Here is an 18,530-nt window from a genome sequence, read left to right on the forward strand (position 1 = left end):
AGCGATCTCTACTGCGTCCTTTGGAAGCCCACATCTATCCGCAAACGAAAAAGAGGTCTCTGGGCAGGCTGCTATACTGTGTACTACAGAAATCCTCTGTATACTGATCCGGTCAACATGATGATATTGCAGGTGCGTCTGCAAGTGCATCAGGCAGCACCCAGTTGTGCAGTCTACTATGTCGCTCGGGGAAAGTATGTCCTTCTGATCTAGAGGCTTATACCTTATATGCAGTCGGCCATGTATACAGGGATGAGATGTGGAATCAACTCTGACAGACGACCCATTCTTGTTGACTTGTTGTTCATGAGTTTTCAGAGCCTTCCAGGTTGCTGTCTGGTTTTGCCTCCCACAACCGACCTTCGATTAAGGTCCCCTGCTACTCTGCATATTTGCCTACTTTTGTGACTTACTAACCTATCTGTTGTAACAACCTGCGAATGTGTAAAGAAGCTTGTCGGCGACAACGGGTTTGGAAGTGTCGCTCTCGCCACAACAACGGGGAACAACGTGCCCCGGAAGACTGGTGGATTTCGAGAACGGGACCTAAGGAGCCAAAGCGACTCTATAGAAGTACATGCTGGCTAATGGTGTGCATATGTACAGACAGGACGCAGGCGCCGAGTCAGCCTTGCAAATCGTAAAGTCCCGATTCGATAGTGACCGAAAGATTGTCACAGACTTGCAGAGAGATATGGCAGATCGCAGAATCACACTAAATAACACAGCAGCTGGGATGGAAGTGGTCTGTTTCCACATTCAATAGCCTCAAGAATGTGAGGGGAAGCTTAAGGACTTACAGGCGGACTTGATCAGAGCTCAGGCCGAGAGGGACCAAGAACAGATTGCATATATCGAAGTGCTGAAAGCAGACCATGGAAGCAGAAAAGCCCAGAAAGATGCCGAAATTGAGAAACTGCGTGTCAGTACGTCAGAACTAAGAAGACTCAAGGAAGCACAGTACATGAAGGAGATAGCTGAGCTGGAGATGGAGATCGAGAAAGCAAACGAGCAACGACAGATCGTGACGACCGAGGCACAGGAATCGAAAGATGCCCAGCTACAAGGCGCGAAGAAGGCGCGGTACTACCATGTTCTAGTGCAAAGGAGCTGTACGGTATTGTGAATAGGAATTGAGCCATCGCGCATCAGGTACATGACTTCCCACAAGCTAGGACAAAAGGATTACTGTCAAATGGACCCCTCGATTTTATCATGTAGTGGCTAAGATATGTCTCATTCTCATATAGGCCTTCTCCCACTCGGTCGTAGACCGTAGGATCCTTACAGTAGTATAACATGGAAATCAGGGCTACCGGTATACCTCAACGCTGGACTACCTGTATGCTATCATGCCTGCTTGCCCTTGACCCCTGATTGTAAGCCTTTAAATGCTGTATCCTATCGCTGTTTCGTAATGACGGGGCTTGATCATAAACAGTCAGCCATTAGCAGACGGCGTCCAGGGCATGATTAGAATAAATCATCGAGTCTGATTGTTCAACTGCTATGACGTTATGATTCTGAAGTATCCCATACTGACGAACTCATACAGACACGTAGGGTTTGAATATATACCTCAATGACTTTCCTTCTCTTTAACCTCATCACTCTGGGTGTCGCTGTTCAGATCGCTCTTCTCCCGGATTTCACGTGTGGCCTTGACCCCGCCTGTGTTGCTGCCAGTTCTCCTAAAATATGACGCAACATGCTCGCCATATTCCTCTCCCTCCTCGTTCAGTCCGTCCCCATCCTCTCTTCCCTTGTCCTTCTCACTCTCTTCCCACTCTCCACGCATATCTTCGACCTGTGCTGCAAAGTCCTTCTCCGCATCCCACAGTTTGCCGATGCCCCACATGCGCTCCCACCAAGATAAGTGCTTTGGGTGCACCGCGACACCATGGTATTCTTGAGCGCGACCCGCGATGAGATAGCGCCAGCGGCGTTCTTGTTCCTTGAGATCCAGGCCGGTGGTATCCGGCATCCAAATGAGAGTGACGAGGGCACCAGCGAGACCGAACCAGGGCACGACCTTAAATTTGGTCGGGTTGTCGATATAATTGTATAGTACGGCAGCGGTCAGGGCGCCGAGCTTACCTACAGCGGCAGAGAAACCGTGAGCTGTGGCACGCACTGGAGTAGGGAACACCTCTGCGGCGACGAGGAAGGTGACAGAGTTTGGACCGAACTGATTGAAGAAGGATGACAGAAAATACATAGCCTGGAAGGCGTGAATATTTTCCTTTTGTAGGAAGAAGTCGTAATTAAATGCCGGGACGACAAACAAGACGAAGTCGCAGAAAAACCCAACGACCATCATCCACTTGCGGCCATAGAGCTTGTTGTCAATAAGGAAGGAGGCGAGATAGTAACCAACAAGGGAAACGCCGATGTTGATAAGATTATACAGCCAGCCTACCATAACAGCGTTGTTTCCAGGAGTCAAAACTTTAATGAATTCGTTCTGGAAAAGCTTGTTCCCGTAGAAAAAGACGTCGTTAAAGTACCATGCCATGGCAGTAGCGAACAGACGCCCGCCAAAGTGGGTCATACACATCTTGAGCGACCTTGTGTCGTAGCCGGTGACTTTCGACTTCTTCTTGGCGATCATAAGCTGCTTACTCGCCGATGGCATCTTGTAAGCACGGTAGTAGACAAGCCAGAGAGTTCCGACGGCAGGGATGGCAAAGCTGACACGATACGTCCATTGAGCGGCCACTTTGGAGTATGGAGGGTTACCGCTGCCGTGGTGAAAGATCAAGAGTAGAAGGATGAGGATGACCTGGTTGAGGAATTGACCCCAACCCTGCATCAGAAAGGCACTGGTAACTTTGCGGCCACGGTGCAGACGATCGTCTCTGGTACTGACCTTGCCGGAACCGACAGCGTTTTCCTGAGCAAGATTAGCGGAAATCGAAAACTAATGCACTGGGAACTCGCCATTCCAGAGGTAGCAGTCATGGGGTATTCACCACCCACACCGATACCATAGAAGAACAGTGACCAGACATAACAGATGACCCATCCGTTTTCCGTGACTCCCCATGCCGCAGTGAGCATGAGCAGACCAATAAACATGATGGTGGCATCTTGTAGAAGACCCCATCGTCGACCGATCCAATCGCCAATGACACCGACCAGGATTTGGCCGACGATGATACCAACGATCTCTAAATAATCGACAGCTTGGGTCCATGTTTCGTCGCAAGTTTCGAAGTGCTTCCAACAGGCAGGGAATGCGGCTTGGAGCAGAGGTCGGATAGTACCAATGGAGAAGAGAACGTAACTAGGAAAGTTAGACTAATAAACAAAGATTGTTTCAAATATCATACCCTTCCAGTAGAAGACCTGCACCAGGAATCACCATATTTCGGACATAGGCTCCGACGGGGCTAAGAGGGTCCTTCTTGATCATCCTGCCAATCGACTTGAGTTCCCTCGAAGCTTCCTCGCGGTCAACCTTGCCGACGAACTTGGCGCGCCTTCCAATTTTCATGTCAGCCCAGTAGACGCCATTCTCATCGTAGCTATCGTCGGCACGGATGAGTTTCCTGAAGACTTCCTCTTCAGCCTGGTTCATGGACATGTGACTGAAATTTTTAGTGCCGTCAGGATTTGGGCCTGGTGGAGCGGCGGGTGCATCATCATTGAAGATATGATCTGCCATTCTGGCTGGTAACAATACTTCAGAATATCTAATGGGTTAGATATGGATGGCAACAGTGCAAATTCGACTCGCGGCAGGGTTGCAGAGTGCCAATATATACCAAGCGCAACGGGAAGCTTGCGGCGTGCTTCGTGCCCCGAAGAGCGCCAACTATGGATCCTTCGCCGGCTAAGGAAGTAACGATTGCTTATATGGTTTCTGTTTCAGCGTCAGTTTAAGCTCCACGTTGTCAGAAGATCAGCCTCGAGTGGTATCTGGGAAGTACAGGCCACCGCGAATGACGTACATGGCAAATCCGTCGACTCCAAACTGTTGGGTGAAACAAAGCCAGATATATCGGCAATAGCAGAGTTGCCTGGCTGCGCGATCGGATAATTCGGCGAATAAGGATTTCCAAGTGGCTGAAGAAGCGCGTTGGAGGCCGTACACGGTTGACAAGAAAGGTCATACAACATGCGAGACTGGCACAGACAGAGTTTATGAATATCCAATACCATGGAGACAGGCACAACGAGAAGAGTTTTTTTGCGCTGCGCTGCCCACAAGTCCGCTGTCAGGGTCTAAGAGCGGAGAGAGTGGAGGTGTAAAAGTGGAATGGACGGCACGTCGAAGAGGAAAATGTAGCGATCCACCCATCTCATCGTCTCTAACCTCGCATTGACGTTAGTCCGGATGAAGTGGGTGCTTGTTTACCCACGGACGTGTGTGGGGTCCATGTTTACGGATGAATTCTGTCAATCGCGGCCTAGGGCCCAGTGAGAAAGGCCTTGATGATTGATACCACGGCCATGGCTCCCGAGGTCCTCCGTATCGACTTCGTCTCCAAATGTCGTCACTGCAGGCCAGACCTGGTCACTGACAAGCAACACCAAGGGGTCTTGTCAGCGCCACAAGCGGCCGATAGCATGAGATACGATGCGATTGAGCGAAGATTGATGCGATTCAGAGAGGGTTTGGCGATGCGGAGAATCCGATGGCGCCGCACGTGTTCGGCAAAAATAACAATGGTAATGATAATAATAGCAAACACTCGGTGATGGGTAGTAGCATAGGCCATTATTATCATGAAATTCTCAGCTACTACGTCTGGAGTTTTTAGCCAATCATACAGCTGAATCTGACCCCGTGCACTCATCTTAGGGTCTCATTGCACGGCTATGAAGATCGAACGGCCCGCTATCCTGCGCGGGTGGCAGCATTAGGCCAATGAGAGCAGGCTATCTTAGATCCGGTAGCACACTAGCTACCTAGGTAGCCTCAGCTTGGGTCGTTAGACTCGCTTTTAGTTACTTATGTCATCAGCCTTCCGCTGAGGTAAAACTCATTAACCTAGACTACTGATTTCCGTATCCAGTCGTGCCTTAATGTCACATCGATCGTTCTCCGAAACTGGTGCCTTGGGGCAACATGTCGGCTACCCTAATCGGCCACTGACATATCCGTGTCACTTTCTTCAGCAGAATCAGCACTCGTCGTCCATGTTATTACCGTTGTACTTCGTACATTGATCCTATGAACACAGAGTACTAGACATTTACACCATTCACATCTTTACATTGTAACCAGCGTAGTTATTATTACTGCCACTAAATGAAGAAATTCGCTCCGCTGTCAAGACCCGCTTGCTATGACCACATCCATTGCCACGGAACACGATTAAACCCGGCTTCACTGATACCCAGAAACATGCGGCAATTAATCTCCAAGTCTCAATTGGACTAAGTTAACGACCTAATTCTTAATGACTCAATGAGCTCATATGCCGCATAGTGGAGCCATGAACTCCCAACGCACGCAACCTACTCATGCTTGCCAGCTATTATATATACATATTGTACATGCCAGTCGCTTTACGTGCACAGGTTGGCCCATGCTCGCTAAACACCCACCATTGAAGTCCCTCCATCTCCCAAGAGCTCACCACGTGCTATCGGACAAGCAGCTCTACGATTACGAGTAGCTTCACCGAATGCCAGGTATAGTACAGCATTGACTTATCACGCAGAGACCTAGCGGACATACCCGATTATGGCTCAACCATGCTAATACTCACGAGGCACAATATCACGTCCACCACTAGGGGCTTTCCGGCCAGACACGCAGCCTCGCCATGTCTTGTACGAGCTCTGTTACGTACGTGGACATAGACGCGTGACATACGTTTTGCTTCCTGGTGACACGAGAGTTGACAGTGCTGCACTTGGACCCGGAATAGTGAGAGGCATATGTGTCGCATGTGTCGCTGTTGTCTGCTGCTATTACGGGCTATCGTATCCGCACGAAGAGGTCGTCTTGAGGTAGTTGACATCGGGAAAGAGGAAAGATAGCAGAGAATTCGCGGTCCGTCAATGTCTAGTACCATTGTCCAGCCTGTCCGCAACACAGCAGCTCGACTAGATGAGGTACGACTGTACAGTGGTATTCGTCAATACGCTCCCTTATCACAACAGTATCCGCCATAACATTCCATACCATGTTAGACCATCATCTATTCTATCTACATAAAGACGTCCATGTCACATCTAGAGGGGGGCCCTATATATGCCTATAGTTCCCTGCTATATAAATTCCAAGTAATCTATGGGAAGGCGCCCATAACCCAGCAGATCCCGAGTTCTGAGTGCAAATCCCCGAGAGTCGCAGGTCGGCACGGAAGGGAAGTGCCAAATAAACCAGACCAAACAGTATTCAAGTCCATGTTATGGAATAATTGTGAGACGCAGCTCTGCAGTATGGGAGACTGATAGAAGAAATAATCGTCTTCAAGATAGAAGGTAGCAAGCAAAATGTTAAGGGAGGCGAGATCTAGGCACGTTAGTACCAAACAGTGTGCGTGAATGTTGACGCGTGGTTATGGTGGTTAGGCGAAGAACAAGCTCATCGAACGCAATCCTAATGCCTCCACATAATTCAAGCTCGGTATCATACTTACGTTGTATACAGCTCTTACAGCGCACTCAAAACCGCCTGTACACCTACACTCCCGGCGTCCTCTCTCTTACTGATATAACCCCTCAATTCACCCCGCTCATCGCCTTTGACGCTCCTCAGCCTCTCTCTCAACGCATCTGGATTGATCACAAACAGATTCGCCACATCCACGAGCACATGCATCGCTTCCGCTCCCGGGGGTAGCTCGTCACCTAACGGCCAATCTCGTACTGTATCTACATATTTCGTCACGTCCCTACTGAGTACCAGACCTCCTGTGAGACTGATTGTGAATCTTCGGAAATGTTCCAGAAGCAGCGAGCGCACGCCGATGACAAGCTCAGTGAGGAAGACAGACAGATTGCGACCGCTGAGGGCGGAGGTAGCAAGCAGGCTCGTCTTGCTGAGGAAGGTAGTGATTGCTTGGCAGGTAGTGGTTTCACTGCTAAGGGCAACCGCGACGGCGTCGTCGTCTTTGGGACGGAAGTCGTTCTTTTTTTGTTGGGCTAAGAGTTTGGTGATATAGTTGAGCGCGGAATCAATGGTCCGGTGAAGAATCGTGCTTATTTTCGACTCGAGTGTCGTGGTGGTGTTGAGCGTGTTTTTCTCGATATCGCGGCGGATCATGGTAGACGAGGAGGCGAGTGGGAGGAGAACGGTCTGAACGGAAGTGGATAGCAGGTGAAGGACGCCGATGGCCGAGCGAAGGGTGTTGAAATAGGAGTAGTCTGGGAGAGACTTGCTGGTTTCTTGGGCTAGTGCTTGTTCGGCGGCGCTGTATCATACTGTTAATTCTGAGATATGCTCGTTGAACTGCGCACTTACGCATCGAGTGCTGTGTCAAGATAAATATCGCCCATATGGACCAATAGCAGATTCAGTAGTGCTTGCACATCTTTCGGTGTCTCGGGTCCGCCATGAGTGAGCTCCAGCCCTCTACCAACACCTTCCGCTAGCCACTTCAACATCCGTTTGGCGTTTGGTATGCTTAATGCCCCATCTTCCTCTGTGACATCAATTTCCTTCTTCTCGGTCTCTGCCTCTTTCACACCTGCTATACGTAAGAGCATGGCCTTTTGCGATGATGGTATCTCAGCAGAGTCCAGTCGTTCCATGTATGCGTCTCGGGCTGATGACAATAGTTCTTTGCCACGCTGACTAAAAGACGAGAACATTGTCGTCGGTGCCTTTCGTCTTTTGGAATGGTATACTGTAAACTTGAAGAGCAAAGACGAATATAATTCGTCCAGATTCTTCTTCTCCCGCTCTATGTAAGTCGTACCTACAAATGGAGGAACAAAGAGGTCTTCGAGCTGTTGGTCAAGAGTCGCAGCAATTTGAGACGTGGCTGGCTCGGGGTGCTCCGTCAAACCATGTGCCTTTAAGTCGTCTACTAGGCCCTGAGCGTATGACCTGGCTGACTGTAGCGACCGCAGGAATGCTAACGATGATACCGAGTCGGCCTTTTCAAGAACCAATTCAAGTCTTTGTTGGATCTTTGTTAAGTCAGCTAGGAGTGGTATGTATAATGCGAGGTACTAACCGATTGTTGAAACACTCTCTGTAAGAACCTGATCAAAACTTCATCGTAGAATGGAAAAGCGCGTTTGATGATAAAGGACTCTTCTTGGACCACAATTCTCACTTCGTCAATCAGTGTTTGCAAGCTCGGATCCACGCCAGGAGGCTCTGTGTCCGGATCCGCTAGGCTTGCCCACCTGAAAAGACAGTTAGTGGGGTCCTAAATGTAGTATCAGAGCTTGAGCTCACGCTTCATCATCCCCAGCAATCTCCTCAGTAATCAATTGACTTCTATCAATGAAGAACTGATGCTGATTGACGAAGAGTGCCTTCACACTGGACCCGTCGCTAAAGTCTCTCAAGGCAATGGCACATTCCTTCATCCGCTCAAAATCTTGCCGTCGATAGAAGCCATCAAATTGCTTCAGAAGATCTGTCTCAAGTGATTCTAAGAATTTCTCGATGATTTCTCTCGTCCGATTCTTCGCTTGAGCTCCACTGCGTAGCAGAGAGCCATTCACACCTGTGCCATTGAATTGTGACGCAGGATCCCCGTCAAGGCGATGACTTATGCGTAACAGCTGTCTCGCCATGTTTGCAGCTTGTACTGATCCTTCTCCCTTCCCCTTCTTGTCCTCTAACCTATTTAGATGTCCCTTTTCAGAGACATCAACCCAACAGTGTATCAGTTCTGCAGCGTCTTGCGCCCTTTGGCTCTGTCTGTTCAGCTCCTCAAGCTGTTCTCCTATCCTCAGGGCAGCATTACCCCCAGCATCGTCCACGTTTCCATTAAGCGAGCTGTCCAATGTATTGAAGTTCTCCACAGCCATGTCCAATTTCGATCCAAGCGTCTGTACAATACGACCATGCTCAGCTTCTGCTCTTCGAACAGACCCCGAAAGCTCGTTCTCTTTTTCTTCCAAGTCCTCTGAGAGACCTCCTAGTCGCGATAGTGCATGCTCGAATGTTCGAATCAGAGGCTTAGGGTCGAATGCCTGTTGTGCGACGCCCGGGCCGGAGCGTCTAGAGGCTGGTACAGCAGCATCAGACAGCGCTTCAATGAAGTCCTTTACTATGAAGTCTTTGTCCTATGTAGTGTGACTTAGTCTCTGCACCCTTGACGACGTCCAGAGAAACGTACCGAGAATGTCTCCAAGGTGAAGATAGGTCCTTTTTGACGAATTGAGCCCGTAAGAGTCGTTCCAGTGATGATTGAGGCGGTATCGGCCGCTCCAGGAGCCATTGTGGCCTGTTACCTTCCTGTCATTCCCGGGAGGTCAATTACCCACTGATTCAATGCGGAGAAGCGGGCGGAGAAGGTAGGGCTGTGAGCATTAATGTCGCAGTCTCTCAGAAGGTAGATCGAATGACTCCTGAGACCAGACAATAGTCTGTTGCTGGCTAGCTACTCGATATATCCAGACACTGGGGCTCGTGCTGTATGGTTAGCGAACAGTAAATACAAGATTGGAGCTGCAGTATCCATCTCCACCCAAACATAGACCCTGGCGGCGCGTGGCATATGTGGCTGAATAGTGGCGGTGCGCACACCAAGCTTCAACTTCTAAGCAAACGTACGTCAACCCATACGATGATCAGGCTTCATGGCGAAGCTAAGTTACTTCATGCAGTTTCTATAAATACTGTAGACTCACTCAGAACACGCTCTATTTCAATGTCCTCTTTGACCTATATTCATCCTTCTATCTCATTTATTTGTTGATCTTGCGGGCTGGCCACTCGACCCACAAGTAATACCTTCCTACAGGATAACCATCTCCTCGTATACAGCATACCATGGTGGCAGCAAAGGAAACCGCAGTCCTGCGCCGAAACGTCCATCCGGACGGCCGACCTCTCACTAAACATGACCGTGAGAATCTCCTCAAACCATACCTTCCTCCAGCCGCACCACAATCCATCTCTCACGCTCCGATTTCCTCGACGCGCCCAAAACGGTCCAAGCCAATGCGCTCATTCCTGAAGACGCAGCTCCACTTTCTCACATTCACCCTCGTCCACTTCATATTCTCACTCTATATCCGCTTCCGCAAGGCCTACCACTCCGTCCTCGACCGCGTATGCGCTATCTTATACTACCACCATCGCACCCCCGAATACATCCATAAAGACGTAAAGCAACTATCTCGCCTCCCGGCACACCTGTCTGTAGTCCTTGAACTGGATGATGACGAACACTCAGGGGCTGGCCTGTCTAGCTTAGTGTCGGACCTCGCAGAGCTCGCAGCCTGGACTGCGTGCGCTGGCATTCCGTTGCTTAGCGTCTACGAGCCGAGCGGTGTCCTGAAGAACTACATTCCGCAAACGCATCGGAGTATCAGCGAGACATTGGCGTCGTATTACGGACCCTCGCACCCAGGCAAACCTACACTTTCCATACGTGCTCCGCACTTGCCTTCTTTCTCGCCTCCGACAACTCCCCCTGGCACCGCGGAATCCGGCGCCGAAGGATCCAGTCCGCCGCATTTGACGATTCTGCTACTCAGTGCGGAAGACGGCCGCAGTACACTTGTTGATCTGACAAAGACACTGGCTGAGATGGCTCAGCGGCAGAAGTTGAGCCCGGCGGATGTTAGTGCAGAGCTGATCGATGCCGAAATTTCGGAGAGTGTAATGGGCGAGCCGGACTTGCTGGTATTGTTTGGACCACGAGTAATTTTGAAGGGTTATCCGCCGTGGCAGATGCGGTTGACGGAGATATTGTAAGTATAGTCATTCTTCTTGAGGCCCAGGGTATTTGCTAATGATAGTGCGTAGCCACGTTCCGGATAATGAGGGAGTTAATTACCAAGTCTTTATCAGAGCGCTATTCCGTTATGCGAAGGCGCAGATGAGGTTTGGTAGGTAAGTCGGTGTCTGGTTCTCCGTATAGGGCTAGCGACGTACAGTCCTTCTAAACTATATATCCCGGATGGAGCAGGTCCGAAGTGTTTGAAGAGTAATATTGTAATAATTGAAAAGTGTGTGACATGTATGCACATATGTAGCCGCATAAATAACCAAGCACATCACGACCCAAGACGCCGTCTATAATCCACATGCAGCAATGTCAAACAATGTGCCGCCCATCTGCCCATTCATGCACCATTTTTCACGCCGTTATGACCGTTCACCGCAACCTCCAAGGCCTGCCTCACATCCGCCTCCAGATCCACAGCATCTTCAATCCCACAGCTTACTCGTACAAGATCATCCCATACACCTGCTGCCTCCCGAGCCTCACGGGGAATGCCTCCGTGCGTCATGCTGGCCGGCACTTCCACTAGACTCTCCACACCTCCCAGACTCTCTGCTAATGTAAAGATTTGCGTCGCCGCACAGAACCGCGCCGCGCCCTCGCTACCGCCACGAATCCGGAAGCTCAGCATGCCGCCGCCTAGACCATCGCGGTGTTGTTTAATTGCTATGGAACGCTGGGGGTGCGACGCCAGGCCGGGGTAGTTGACAGCCAATACGTGCGGGCTCTCACTGAGCAGTGTGGCAATGCGCAGCGCATTCTCGCTCGCAGCACGAGCACGGAGATGGAGGGTCTTCACGCCGCGATGAGCGAGCCAGCAGTCGAAGGCGGAGGGCACGGCGCCGATTGCGTTCTGCAGAAAGCTGAGTTGCTCGTACAGGACGGGGGAGTTGAGGGCGGCTACGCCCATAAGCACATCGGAGTGGCCGTTTATGTATTTTGTGACAGAGTGCACGACAATGTCGGCGCCAAGGTCGAGGGGCGTCTGTACATAGGGAGAGCAGAAGGTGTTGTCGACGACGACGTTGATGCCATGTTTGTGTGCTTCGGAGGAGACAGCGCGGATATCGACGAGGGACAGAGTTGGGTTGGAGGGCGACTCGATCCAGACGAGGGTTGTGGTGGGTCGAATGAGCTCTGTGAGAGAGGTATGGAGATTGAGGGAGGGAGTGAAGGTTACAGTAACGCCATGCGCCGCGGCGACTTTTGTGAAGTAGCGGTGCGTGCCGCCGTAGACGTCTGAGACGGAGATGACATGGGAGCCGGCTGCGAGTGATTGGAGAATATTAGCAGTGGTCGCACTGCCAGATGAAAAGGCGAGGGCATAGCGAGCGTGTTCGAGGGCAGCGATGCTGGTTTCGAAATTGTCACTGTACAGAGTTGTGTTAGTCGTAATTATCAATCAAGTTTCCAGAATGGAGCAAGGACATACCGGTTGGGGTTAGAGCTTCGTGTGTATTCGTACGCGCCTACTGGCTGTCCGACGGTGGTCTGCGCAAAGGTCGTGGAAAGTGAGATCTGGTGGAGGGTCAGTGCCAATTTTCCTGGAGCGAATTATTCTTAGTGAAACTTACTGCCTCAATAACTGCACCTGTCACTGGGTCGTGGGGAGAGCCAGCATGGACAGCCAAAGTCCCGAATTGGTGTTTTGGCGTAGGTGCGCGTGGCGGTGTTTCGATGGGTGCGTCGGTCTGCGTCATGGTGGTAAATGCAATCTATGTCGCAAAATAGTTCAGGAAAGAAGAAACAATGCACAGAACTGGTAAAGAAGCTATGCTGGCGAGTGTGTACCTAGAGACGCATATATATATCACAATATGTAACAGAGGATTTGATTTATCACCAGCGCAGAGACAGGGCGGGGATACACATAATTTTTTGTCGATTTCTAAGACAAAAGTGTTAGGGTCGGCGTCCGACAAGGGTTAAGCTCCAATGACGCGATCGGATTGGATGGCCGCTAAGCCGCGTGGAGCCGTACGGCCGCAGGTGACGATGATGATAAATGAATTATATGCCCTGCCCTGCGACCAAAGCAATAATTGTCCTTCTAGTTTGTTCTCCATTGCCCGTGTCATCAGGTACAGCCATCATTCTATGATAAGTGACGAAAAGAAGGAACTCGTCACCTACTATCAAACCGATAATGCTGTTCTGAGCAGTCCCCAATGCCTATGACAACATATACTACACGGCGGATTCGATGATAACGCGAACTTGGAATCGTGATCACAAAAAACGGTGTTATCATTGTACGTCTTGCGATTTACAACGAGACTACACCACATATACTTGAAGCTGAGACGTGTTGTAACCGAGACGATTTCCCCTGACGATCATGCCCGTGAGACAGCCTGGGAGATCGTAATTTCAGTCATGGTCATGTCGTCATACGTGTCATTCGTTTGCGACCCCGCCGATATCATCATCACTTTCATTCACGTGCAGGAAAATCGAAGTGCAGTAGGATAGTATGCAAACTCTATTGTATTGCTACAGGCACATCCAGGGTACCATGCCTAGCGAATAGGAATTACTGCGGAACGCATGGTTACATATGTGCCACATAAGAGATCAGACCCGCCGATTACTGTCGTGCTTTTGCGCAACGATGCTTGACCTAATGAGACGCCCCAGCATCGTTAATATGCACATTGAATGAGATGCTCCTATAATCTCGACCCTCAACCTATGGTCTGGCGTTTAAGCAAACATCATAGCAGCCACAACTGCAACGAGGCCAAATGCACTGGCCTTCACGCTGGTAGCAGCTCCAGTGGGTGATGGCGTTGGGCTTGGGACAACGCTGGAGACGGCAGAGGGTACTACGATGCTCGGTACGGCAGATGGGACGACCGGTGGCTGGGTCTCAATCAACAGCGTCGTTGGAGCTTGAGGCTGGCCATCAGATATCTGGCTAATGACTGGAGCGCTGCTCGGTGCCTGGGGCTGACCATCGGAGATCTGGGAAACTGGTGGAGCTGGAGTAGGTGCTTGAGGTTGACCATCAGAGATCTGGGTAATAACTGGGGCAGACGGAGCGAGGGTAGGCGCTTGAGGTTGACCGTCAGAGATCTGAGTGACGACGGGAGGAGCGTAGGTTGGGGCTTGAGGCTGGCCGTCTGAGATTTGAGATACAACGTAACCTTGAGGTACGGTATCTTCGAGGAAGTAGTTGGAGTCCTGACCGCGCGGATTGAGAGCATGCGAGGAGGCGGCGATGGCGACGAGGAGAGCGATTGAGGTACGCATGTTGACTGGTGTATTGGCGTGTATCTGGTGGATGGTAGTATTTCGGGGTCTATGGTAGGTAGTTGATGAGGTTGGAAAGGAGAATGCAACGAAAAGTGTGTGGTTAAATAACGACTGTGATACCAGCTCTCAAACGAATGTAGTGGCAGGATAGGTTAGAGGATGAAACAGAAACAGAAGGTAGGAAACATCAAGGCTGGGGAGACAGCAAAATATAGGATCTCCTGAAGAGTGTGAGTGGGTCAGCGTGCGTTTGTTGCACATGTATGGCCATATTGTCGGTAGCCATGACCACGACCGGGAGCCAAAGCAACACAATGCAAAGCAGAAAAAACCTTCTGCCTTTCCCAATCAAGGACAACGCTGACACTGATTGTGGACGCAGCAGGTCAAAGTGTGTTTCAAAGTGAATGCGCATCGGGTAACGATCATAGCTTCAGTCTGGAATGGAGTACTGATTGGCTACAGAGACCCCTATCGATACCAAACTCCACCAGGTCCCCGACTAGCTGTCGGGCGCCGTCGGAGGAAGCCCTGGCCCCTGGCATTAGTCGCGCAGGCGGCGTCCATCAAAAAAATTCAAAACCCCCTAACCTCCACCTTCCTTGCGGGGACGTCTCTCACATGGTAGACAACTGTGTAGGACTTATATTAGAATTATACAAGCTTTTGGGACGTCATAGTGGCAGTAGGTATGGTCCGTGTCACAGCGCTACGCCTCAAACCGATGTGACAGTGACTGCCTTGGTCTGTACTTTGTACCTTCTCGCTCGCAACCAACAGCCTATGAACGATTGACGGAATGGCTTGGCCGTGCCAAAGATACCTATGCACCATGAGGTAAGGACGCAGTCGCACCACCGCTTCCCCACTCCGCCACGCCATCACTCCACCATCCATCCAGACTCGAACTGGAACATTCGCTGGAAATCATCTCGTCTCGCTCTCTGCCTGTCTCTCTTATTGTCTTTCTCGTTCTCTAGCCTTCGCCACCTGTCACCTAGCCTTCCTTGCTCGGATTACCTTTCTAATACAGTGACACCCGAAATCTGACAGGCCATCATGCAGTAATGCTGTATATTGCCAATAGTCTCCTCGTCCTCGCCAATCGATACTGACAATGCTGACATGGGAATCCCTTTACGCTTGTCTGATAACGCTATGTGGCCACCCATGTTAACATTATGCAGGTGCTATTCAAAGTTAAGACGTCATGATCGTTTTGATCCTCAAGCGAAATTTGAATTCTGATGGTTCTATGAACGTAACGGGCACCCGAGTCTATAAGGGATCTCGGGGTATTGTACGGTAGAGAGGAATATTCTCCTTCGTCACTGCTACGACAAACCGCCACTACTGTTTCTTCTTAAATCCATGGACGACATTATATTATCAACCAATTGCCACGTCAACATGTGACTGTTAATGCCCGGTCGATTGCGTCGGACATTTGGGACCTTTATAAGCGCCCTGGGGAAAGACTTATATGACCTAGCACATGTCATTATTTGTACATTAACGCAGAACGGATTCTCACCCCTATACTAATAACAGCGTAGTGATATAAGAATCTGTAAATCTACAACTTCATCCCTGCTTCAGTCAGTCGTAGCACCAATAGTAATAGAGCGAGATAACAGTAAAGGCCATGCCGAAGGTAGTCGTGGCAAGCAACGCGAAGGAAGAGAGTAGTGGGGACCTCATGCTCCACAGTCCGGATTGACAAATTTGACGTATTGTTTGGTGGTGATTGTGACTTCTACCTTATTGTAGGTGGGCGTGAGTCGGCTTTCGTATTGTCAATCAATAGATGGTGGTGCCAATAACTTAGCAGAAGTATCTGTTAGGATCGATTAATCGAATAATTGCTCTAATCAGATTAAATCAACACAAATAACGAAGCATTATTCATTGGTCGCTCATTGGGCTTCCTTCACTAAGCTTCCTGTGTATGCCTTGATTAGTACCTCGAACATCACATCACGAATCAGCATAACCATGATTAAAGAAGGATATAGTTTCAAATATACGTGATTCGAACACATTCGGCCATACCAACCAGAAAGCAAGCGGTCCCGTTCGCTCCCGCCTATTTAAGCTGGTTAGGGGTGGATTAGTAGTTAGGTGGGTGACCACTAGCGAATACCCACTGCTGAATGTTTTACATTTTTGGAACGTTCTAATGCCCACTAATCACTTCATCATACACCCGTCGTGTTGTTCTCTCCATGTATGACTGACTATTACATCGATTATAATGATCATGGGTTGAATATATGTTTTCTTACCGAATTTACCATGTTTGCATTGTCCAACCATGCTTTAGTATTTTACTCTACTGATATATGCAAATGTCTCTCGGCTACATGTCCGGTCGTTAATCAATAGTTGAAAAATAGTTATAGGTAATGGTTATCTGCATGTAGCAATGCTATCTAGCTGAAAGTGTACTGTGCAAAGTTAGCCTGTAAGGCGCGGTTAAGGGGAGTGTTAAGTACTATAAGACAGTCTTTGGAACAGGTCTCGGTATCTCCAATTGTAGTTCTGATATATGTTTTTGATATGTCTTGACTAGCTCTTGTGAAAGCTCGAGCGTCTACCTATGTACTTCCACCCTGGACCCATAAGACAACACTGTTAACTGTTTCGTCCTCAGCCGTTATTTAATGCGGTGCAAATATCCTGCTGTCGATTGCTGTCTCGATACAATTCTATTATAATCACTGGTGTCAGCAATCATGTGAAAATCTAGGTGATCTTTACATAAGATGGCTGTATTGGGGAATAGCCCCTTACGTCTTCGGGACATGATAGGATGAGGAAATACGTGGAACGGCCACTGTGATGTTCTCGATGAACTGTGCCGTGCCCAGGCAACCCGACGGTTACGTGCAAGTTTCTAGACCGAAGGAGTTCTGTTTGCAGAGTATCGCCAAGGTTCTCCACTACTAAAGCTGTAGATGGCCCAGTGCTCCTGTCGAACCCGACAAAGTGCAACATGTACCGCACAGGAAGGAGGCATTTGATGTGCTGTACCATGACGCTTTTTTTGATCTCTGGCAGTTGCTACTCGACTCGGGAAAATGCGTTCCCTCAGATGACCACCACTACCCCTGTGCTTGTTCATGCTTCCTTTCACGCCCGCCGCAGGGTCTATCAACAATGTAATGTTTTGTTCACCGCACAATTCACCAACCCACAGTGTTTGACCTGGCATACGTATTCCTATAGAACGAACCACGTCATGAGCTTGTATGTCGCCTCCCCAGGCCTGATTACGAAATCCTTCCCAGGTCATCGAAAGGAGTCGTGAGTCCAGAGCCCAGCCATCATGTCTAGATTCTGGCCATATTCATTTGCTCCAAGGGCACAACCGCTCACTCAGCCATCACACGCCCAGGTCAATGCCTACTCCGAATATACGAACAGACATGTCCGGCAACACACGCAAGCCCCCTCATCACCACCAGATCTTACCAACTCCATCAAATCATTCCGCACAGCCATGCTAGATCGAGCCGCACGCCATCTCGGCTGCCAGATGTTCTCCCTGATCCGCGCGACTCTCCATGGCGCAAACACCCCTATTGGAACGCCCGATCTCTATACGCACCTAGGCACAAGCATTGGCAACCCGTCTATCCTCATCAACTCCGTCTCGCGCCGCTACGTCCTCCCGTTCGTCGAGCCGCACTGGTACACCACCACATCGCTCTTTGCCTTCGGCGGCGTACTGCCACACCCGGCAACCCCCTCCAATAACGGCAAGATGGACAGCCACGGCGCCACGGAGCTGTATATAAAGTTGGCCAGTCAGCAGCTGAGCGACCACCACACGGCTACAGACGTGCAGAAGTTTGGTGTGCCGCTCCCGATCCTGCCGGCTGACTTTCTTGCTTTGATCCGCGTGCATGCCGTGTTCGTTGCGGGATCGCCATTCGGCGCGAGTTTTGCGGAGCGCTGGGTGGTGTGGGACGGGCCTGGGTGCTTGCAGAATCACCAGCATATTATGGCGCGACCGCTGCTTTTGGCGAAGGTGAACGTGACACCGCGGCCGCTGGGGCAGGTTTATGATGTCGTGGCGGGGCTCTGTATGGGTGGCAATCGGGCATCGTGGGGGAAGCCTCCAGGGAGTACGACTGAGCATGGAGTTTGGGCGCTGTGGTGTCGCCGGGCGGAGAGGTATGGTCTTCCGTTCCAGTGGAGGTATTTTCTCATCGTGAGCGGGCCAGGGGCGGTGGCTGTCTCGTGGGATAGTATTGAAGCACTGTTGAGGGCGTTGGTATTTTTGAATAGGCCTGAGCTGCTGAGGGAGGAGATTTATGCGCTACCGGCAGAGATTAGAGAGGAGTGCGAGATCGTCGAATAGGCACTTGGAGGCTGGACTTCTCGGAGACGCAA

At 50.2% G+C, this 18,530-nt stretch overlaps 7 protein-coding genes across 7 annotated transcripts; 3 read left to right on the plus strand and 4 right to left on the minus strand.

Annotated features, from left to right (window-relative positions):
- Positions 1-117: 117 nt before the first annotated feature.
- EJ05DRAFT_520820 (uncharacterized protein) lies at positions 118-1,360 on the plus strand (the record flags this gene model as incomplete). Its single annotated transcript, XM_033748750.1, has 4 exons — positions 118-132; positions 451-573; positions 611-745; positions 803-1,360. The coding sequence occupies 4 exons, from the start codon at positions 118-120 to the stop codon at positions 1,124-1,126; spliced, it is 597 nt and encodes a 198-aa protein (XP_033596521.1). The 3' UTR covers positions 1,127-1,360.
- On the minus strand, positions 1,361-3,765 carry EJ05DRAFT_147536 (phosphate:H+ symporter). Its single transcript, XM_033739294.1, has 3 exons — positions 3,333-3,765; positions 2,941-3,286; positions 1,361-2,893 (listed from the first exon to the last, which is right to left on the minus strand). The coding sequence occupies exons 1-3, from the start codon at positions 3,665-3,667 to the stop codon at positions 1,580-1,582; spliced, it is 1,995 nt and encodes a 664-aa protein (XP_033596522.1). The 5' UTR covers positions 3,668-3,765; the 3' UTR covers positions 1,361-1,579.
- Positions 3,766-6,613: 2,848 nt separating this feature from the next.
- On the minus strand, positions 6,614-9,362 carry EJ05DRAFT_443933 (exocyst complex component Sec10; the record flags this gene model as incomplete). Its single annotated transcript, XM_033742101.1, has 5 exons — positions 6,614-7,373; positions 7,424-8,094; positions 8,142-8,316; positions 8,369-9,207; positions 9,261-9,362. The coding sequence occupies 5 exons, from the start codon at positions 9,360-9,362 to the stop codon at positions 6,614-6,616; spliced, it is 2,547 nt and encodes an 848-aa protein (XP_033596523.1).
- A 352-nt stretch (positions 9,363-9,714) lies between these two features.
- On the plus strand, positions 9,715-11,419 carry EJ05DRAFT_479620 (uncharacterized protein). Its single transcript, XM_033744712.1, has 2 exons — positions 9,715-10,842; positions 10,898-11,419. Exons 1-2 carry the CDS (start codon positions 10,088-10,090, stop codon positions 10,986-10,988), a joined length of 846 nt encoding a protein of 281 aa, XP_033596524.1. The 5' UTR covers positions 9,715-10,087; the 3' UTR covers positions 10,989-11,419.
- On the minus strand, positions 10,773-12,577 carry EJ05DRAFT_520830 (cystathionine gamma-lyase-like protein; the record flags this gene model as incomplete). Its single annotated transcript, XM_033748751.1, has 3 exons — positions 10,773-12,247; positions 12,310-12,395; positions 12,452-12,577. The coding sequence occupies 3 exons, from the start codon at positions 12,575-12,577 to the stop codon at positions 11,218-11,220; spliced, it is 1,242 nt and encodes a 413-aa protein (XP_033596525.1). The 3' UTR covers positions 10,773-11,217.
- Positions 12,578-13,580: 1,003 nt separating this feature from the next.
- Positions 13,581-14,129, minus strand: EJ05DRAFT_489340 (uncharacterized protein; the record flags this gene model as incomplete). The annotated part of the gene is made up of 1 exon (XM_033745778.1): positions 13,581-14,129. The coding sequence occupies one exon, from the start codon at positions 14,127-14,129 to the stop codon at positions 13,581-13,583; it is 549 nt and encodes a 182-aa protein (XP_033596526.1).
- A 3,331-nt stretch (positions 14,130-17,460) lies between these two features.
- EJ05DRAFT_504190 (uncharacterized protein) lies at positions 17,461-18,498 on the plus strand (the record flags this gene model as incomplete). The annotated part of the gene is made up of 1 exon (XM_033747527.1): positions 17,461-18,498. The coding sequence occupies one exon, from the start codon at positions 17,461-17,463 to the stop codon at positions 18,496-18,498; it is 1,038 nt and encodes a 345-aa protein (XP_033596527.1).
- Between the last annotated feature and the right edge of the window lie 32 nt (positions 18,499-18,530).

The sequence above is a fragment of the Pseudovirgaria hyperparasitica genome, assembly GCF_010093815.1.
Source record: "Pseudovirgaria hyperparasitica strain CBS 121739 unplaced genomic scaffold EJ05scaffold_17, whole genome shotgun sequence".
In the NCBI taxonomy this organism is placed as follows: Eukaryota; Fungi; Ascomycota; class Dothideomycetes; order Acrospermales; family Acrospermaceae; genus Pseudovirgaria; species Pseudovirgaria hyperparasitica.

What these genes read in the sequence shown, in the direction of transcription:
- EJ05DRAFT_479620 (XM_033744712.1), top strand. Translation starts at nt 10,088, where the DNA reads ATGCGCTCATTCCTGAAGACGCAGCTCCACTTTCTCACATTCACCCTC. An exon ending in ATGCGGTTGACGGAGATATT is followed by an intron (nt 10,843 to 10,897) that starts GTAAGTATAGTC and finishes GATAGTGCGTAG; the next exon opens with CCACGTTCCGGATAATGAGG.
- EJ05DRAFT_147536 (XM_033739294.1), bottom strand. Translation starts at nt 3,667, where the DNA reads ATGGCAGATCATATCTTCAATGATGATGCACCCGCCGCTCCACCAGGC. An exon ending in GCAGGTCTTCTACTGGAAGG is followed by an intron (nt 3,287 to 3,332) that starts GTATGATATTTG and finishes TAACTTTCCTAG; the next exon opens with TTACGTTCTCTTCTCCATTG. An exon ending in TGACTGCTACCTCTGGAATG is followed by an intron (nt 2,894 to 2,940) that starts GCGAGTTCCCAG and finishes AATCTTGCTCAG; the next exon opens with GAAAACGCTGTCGGTTCCGG.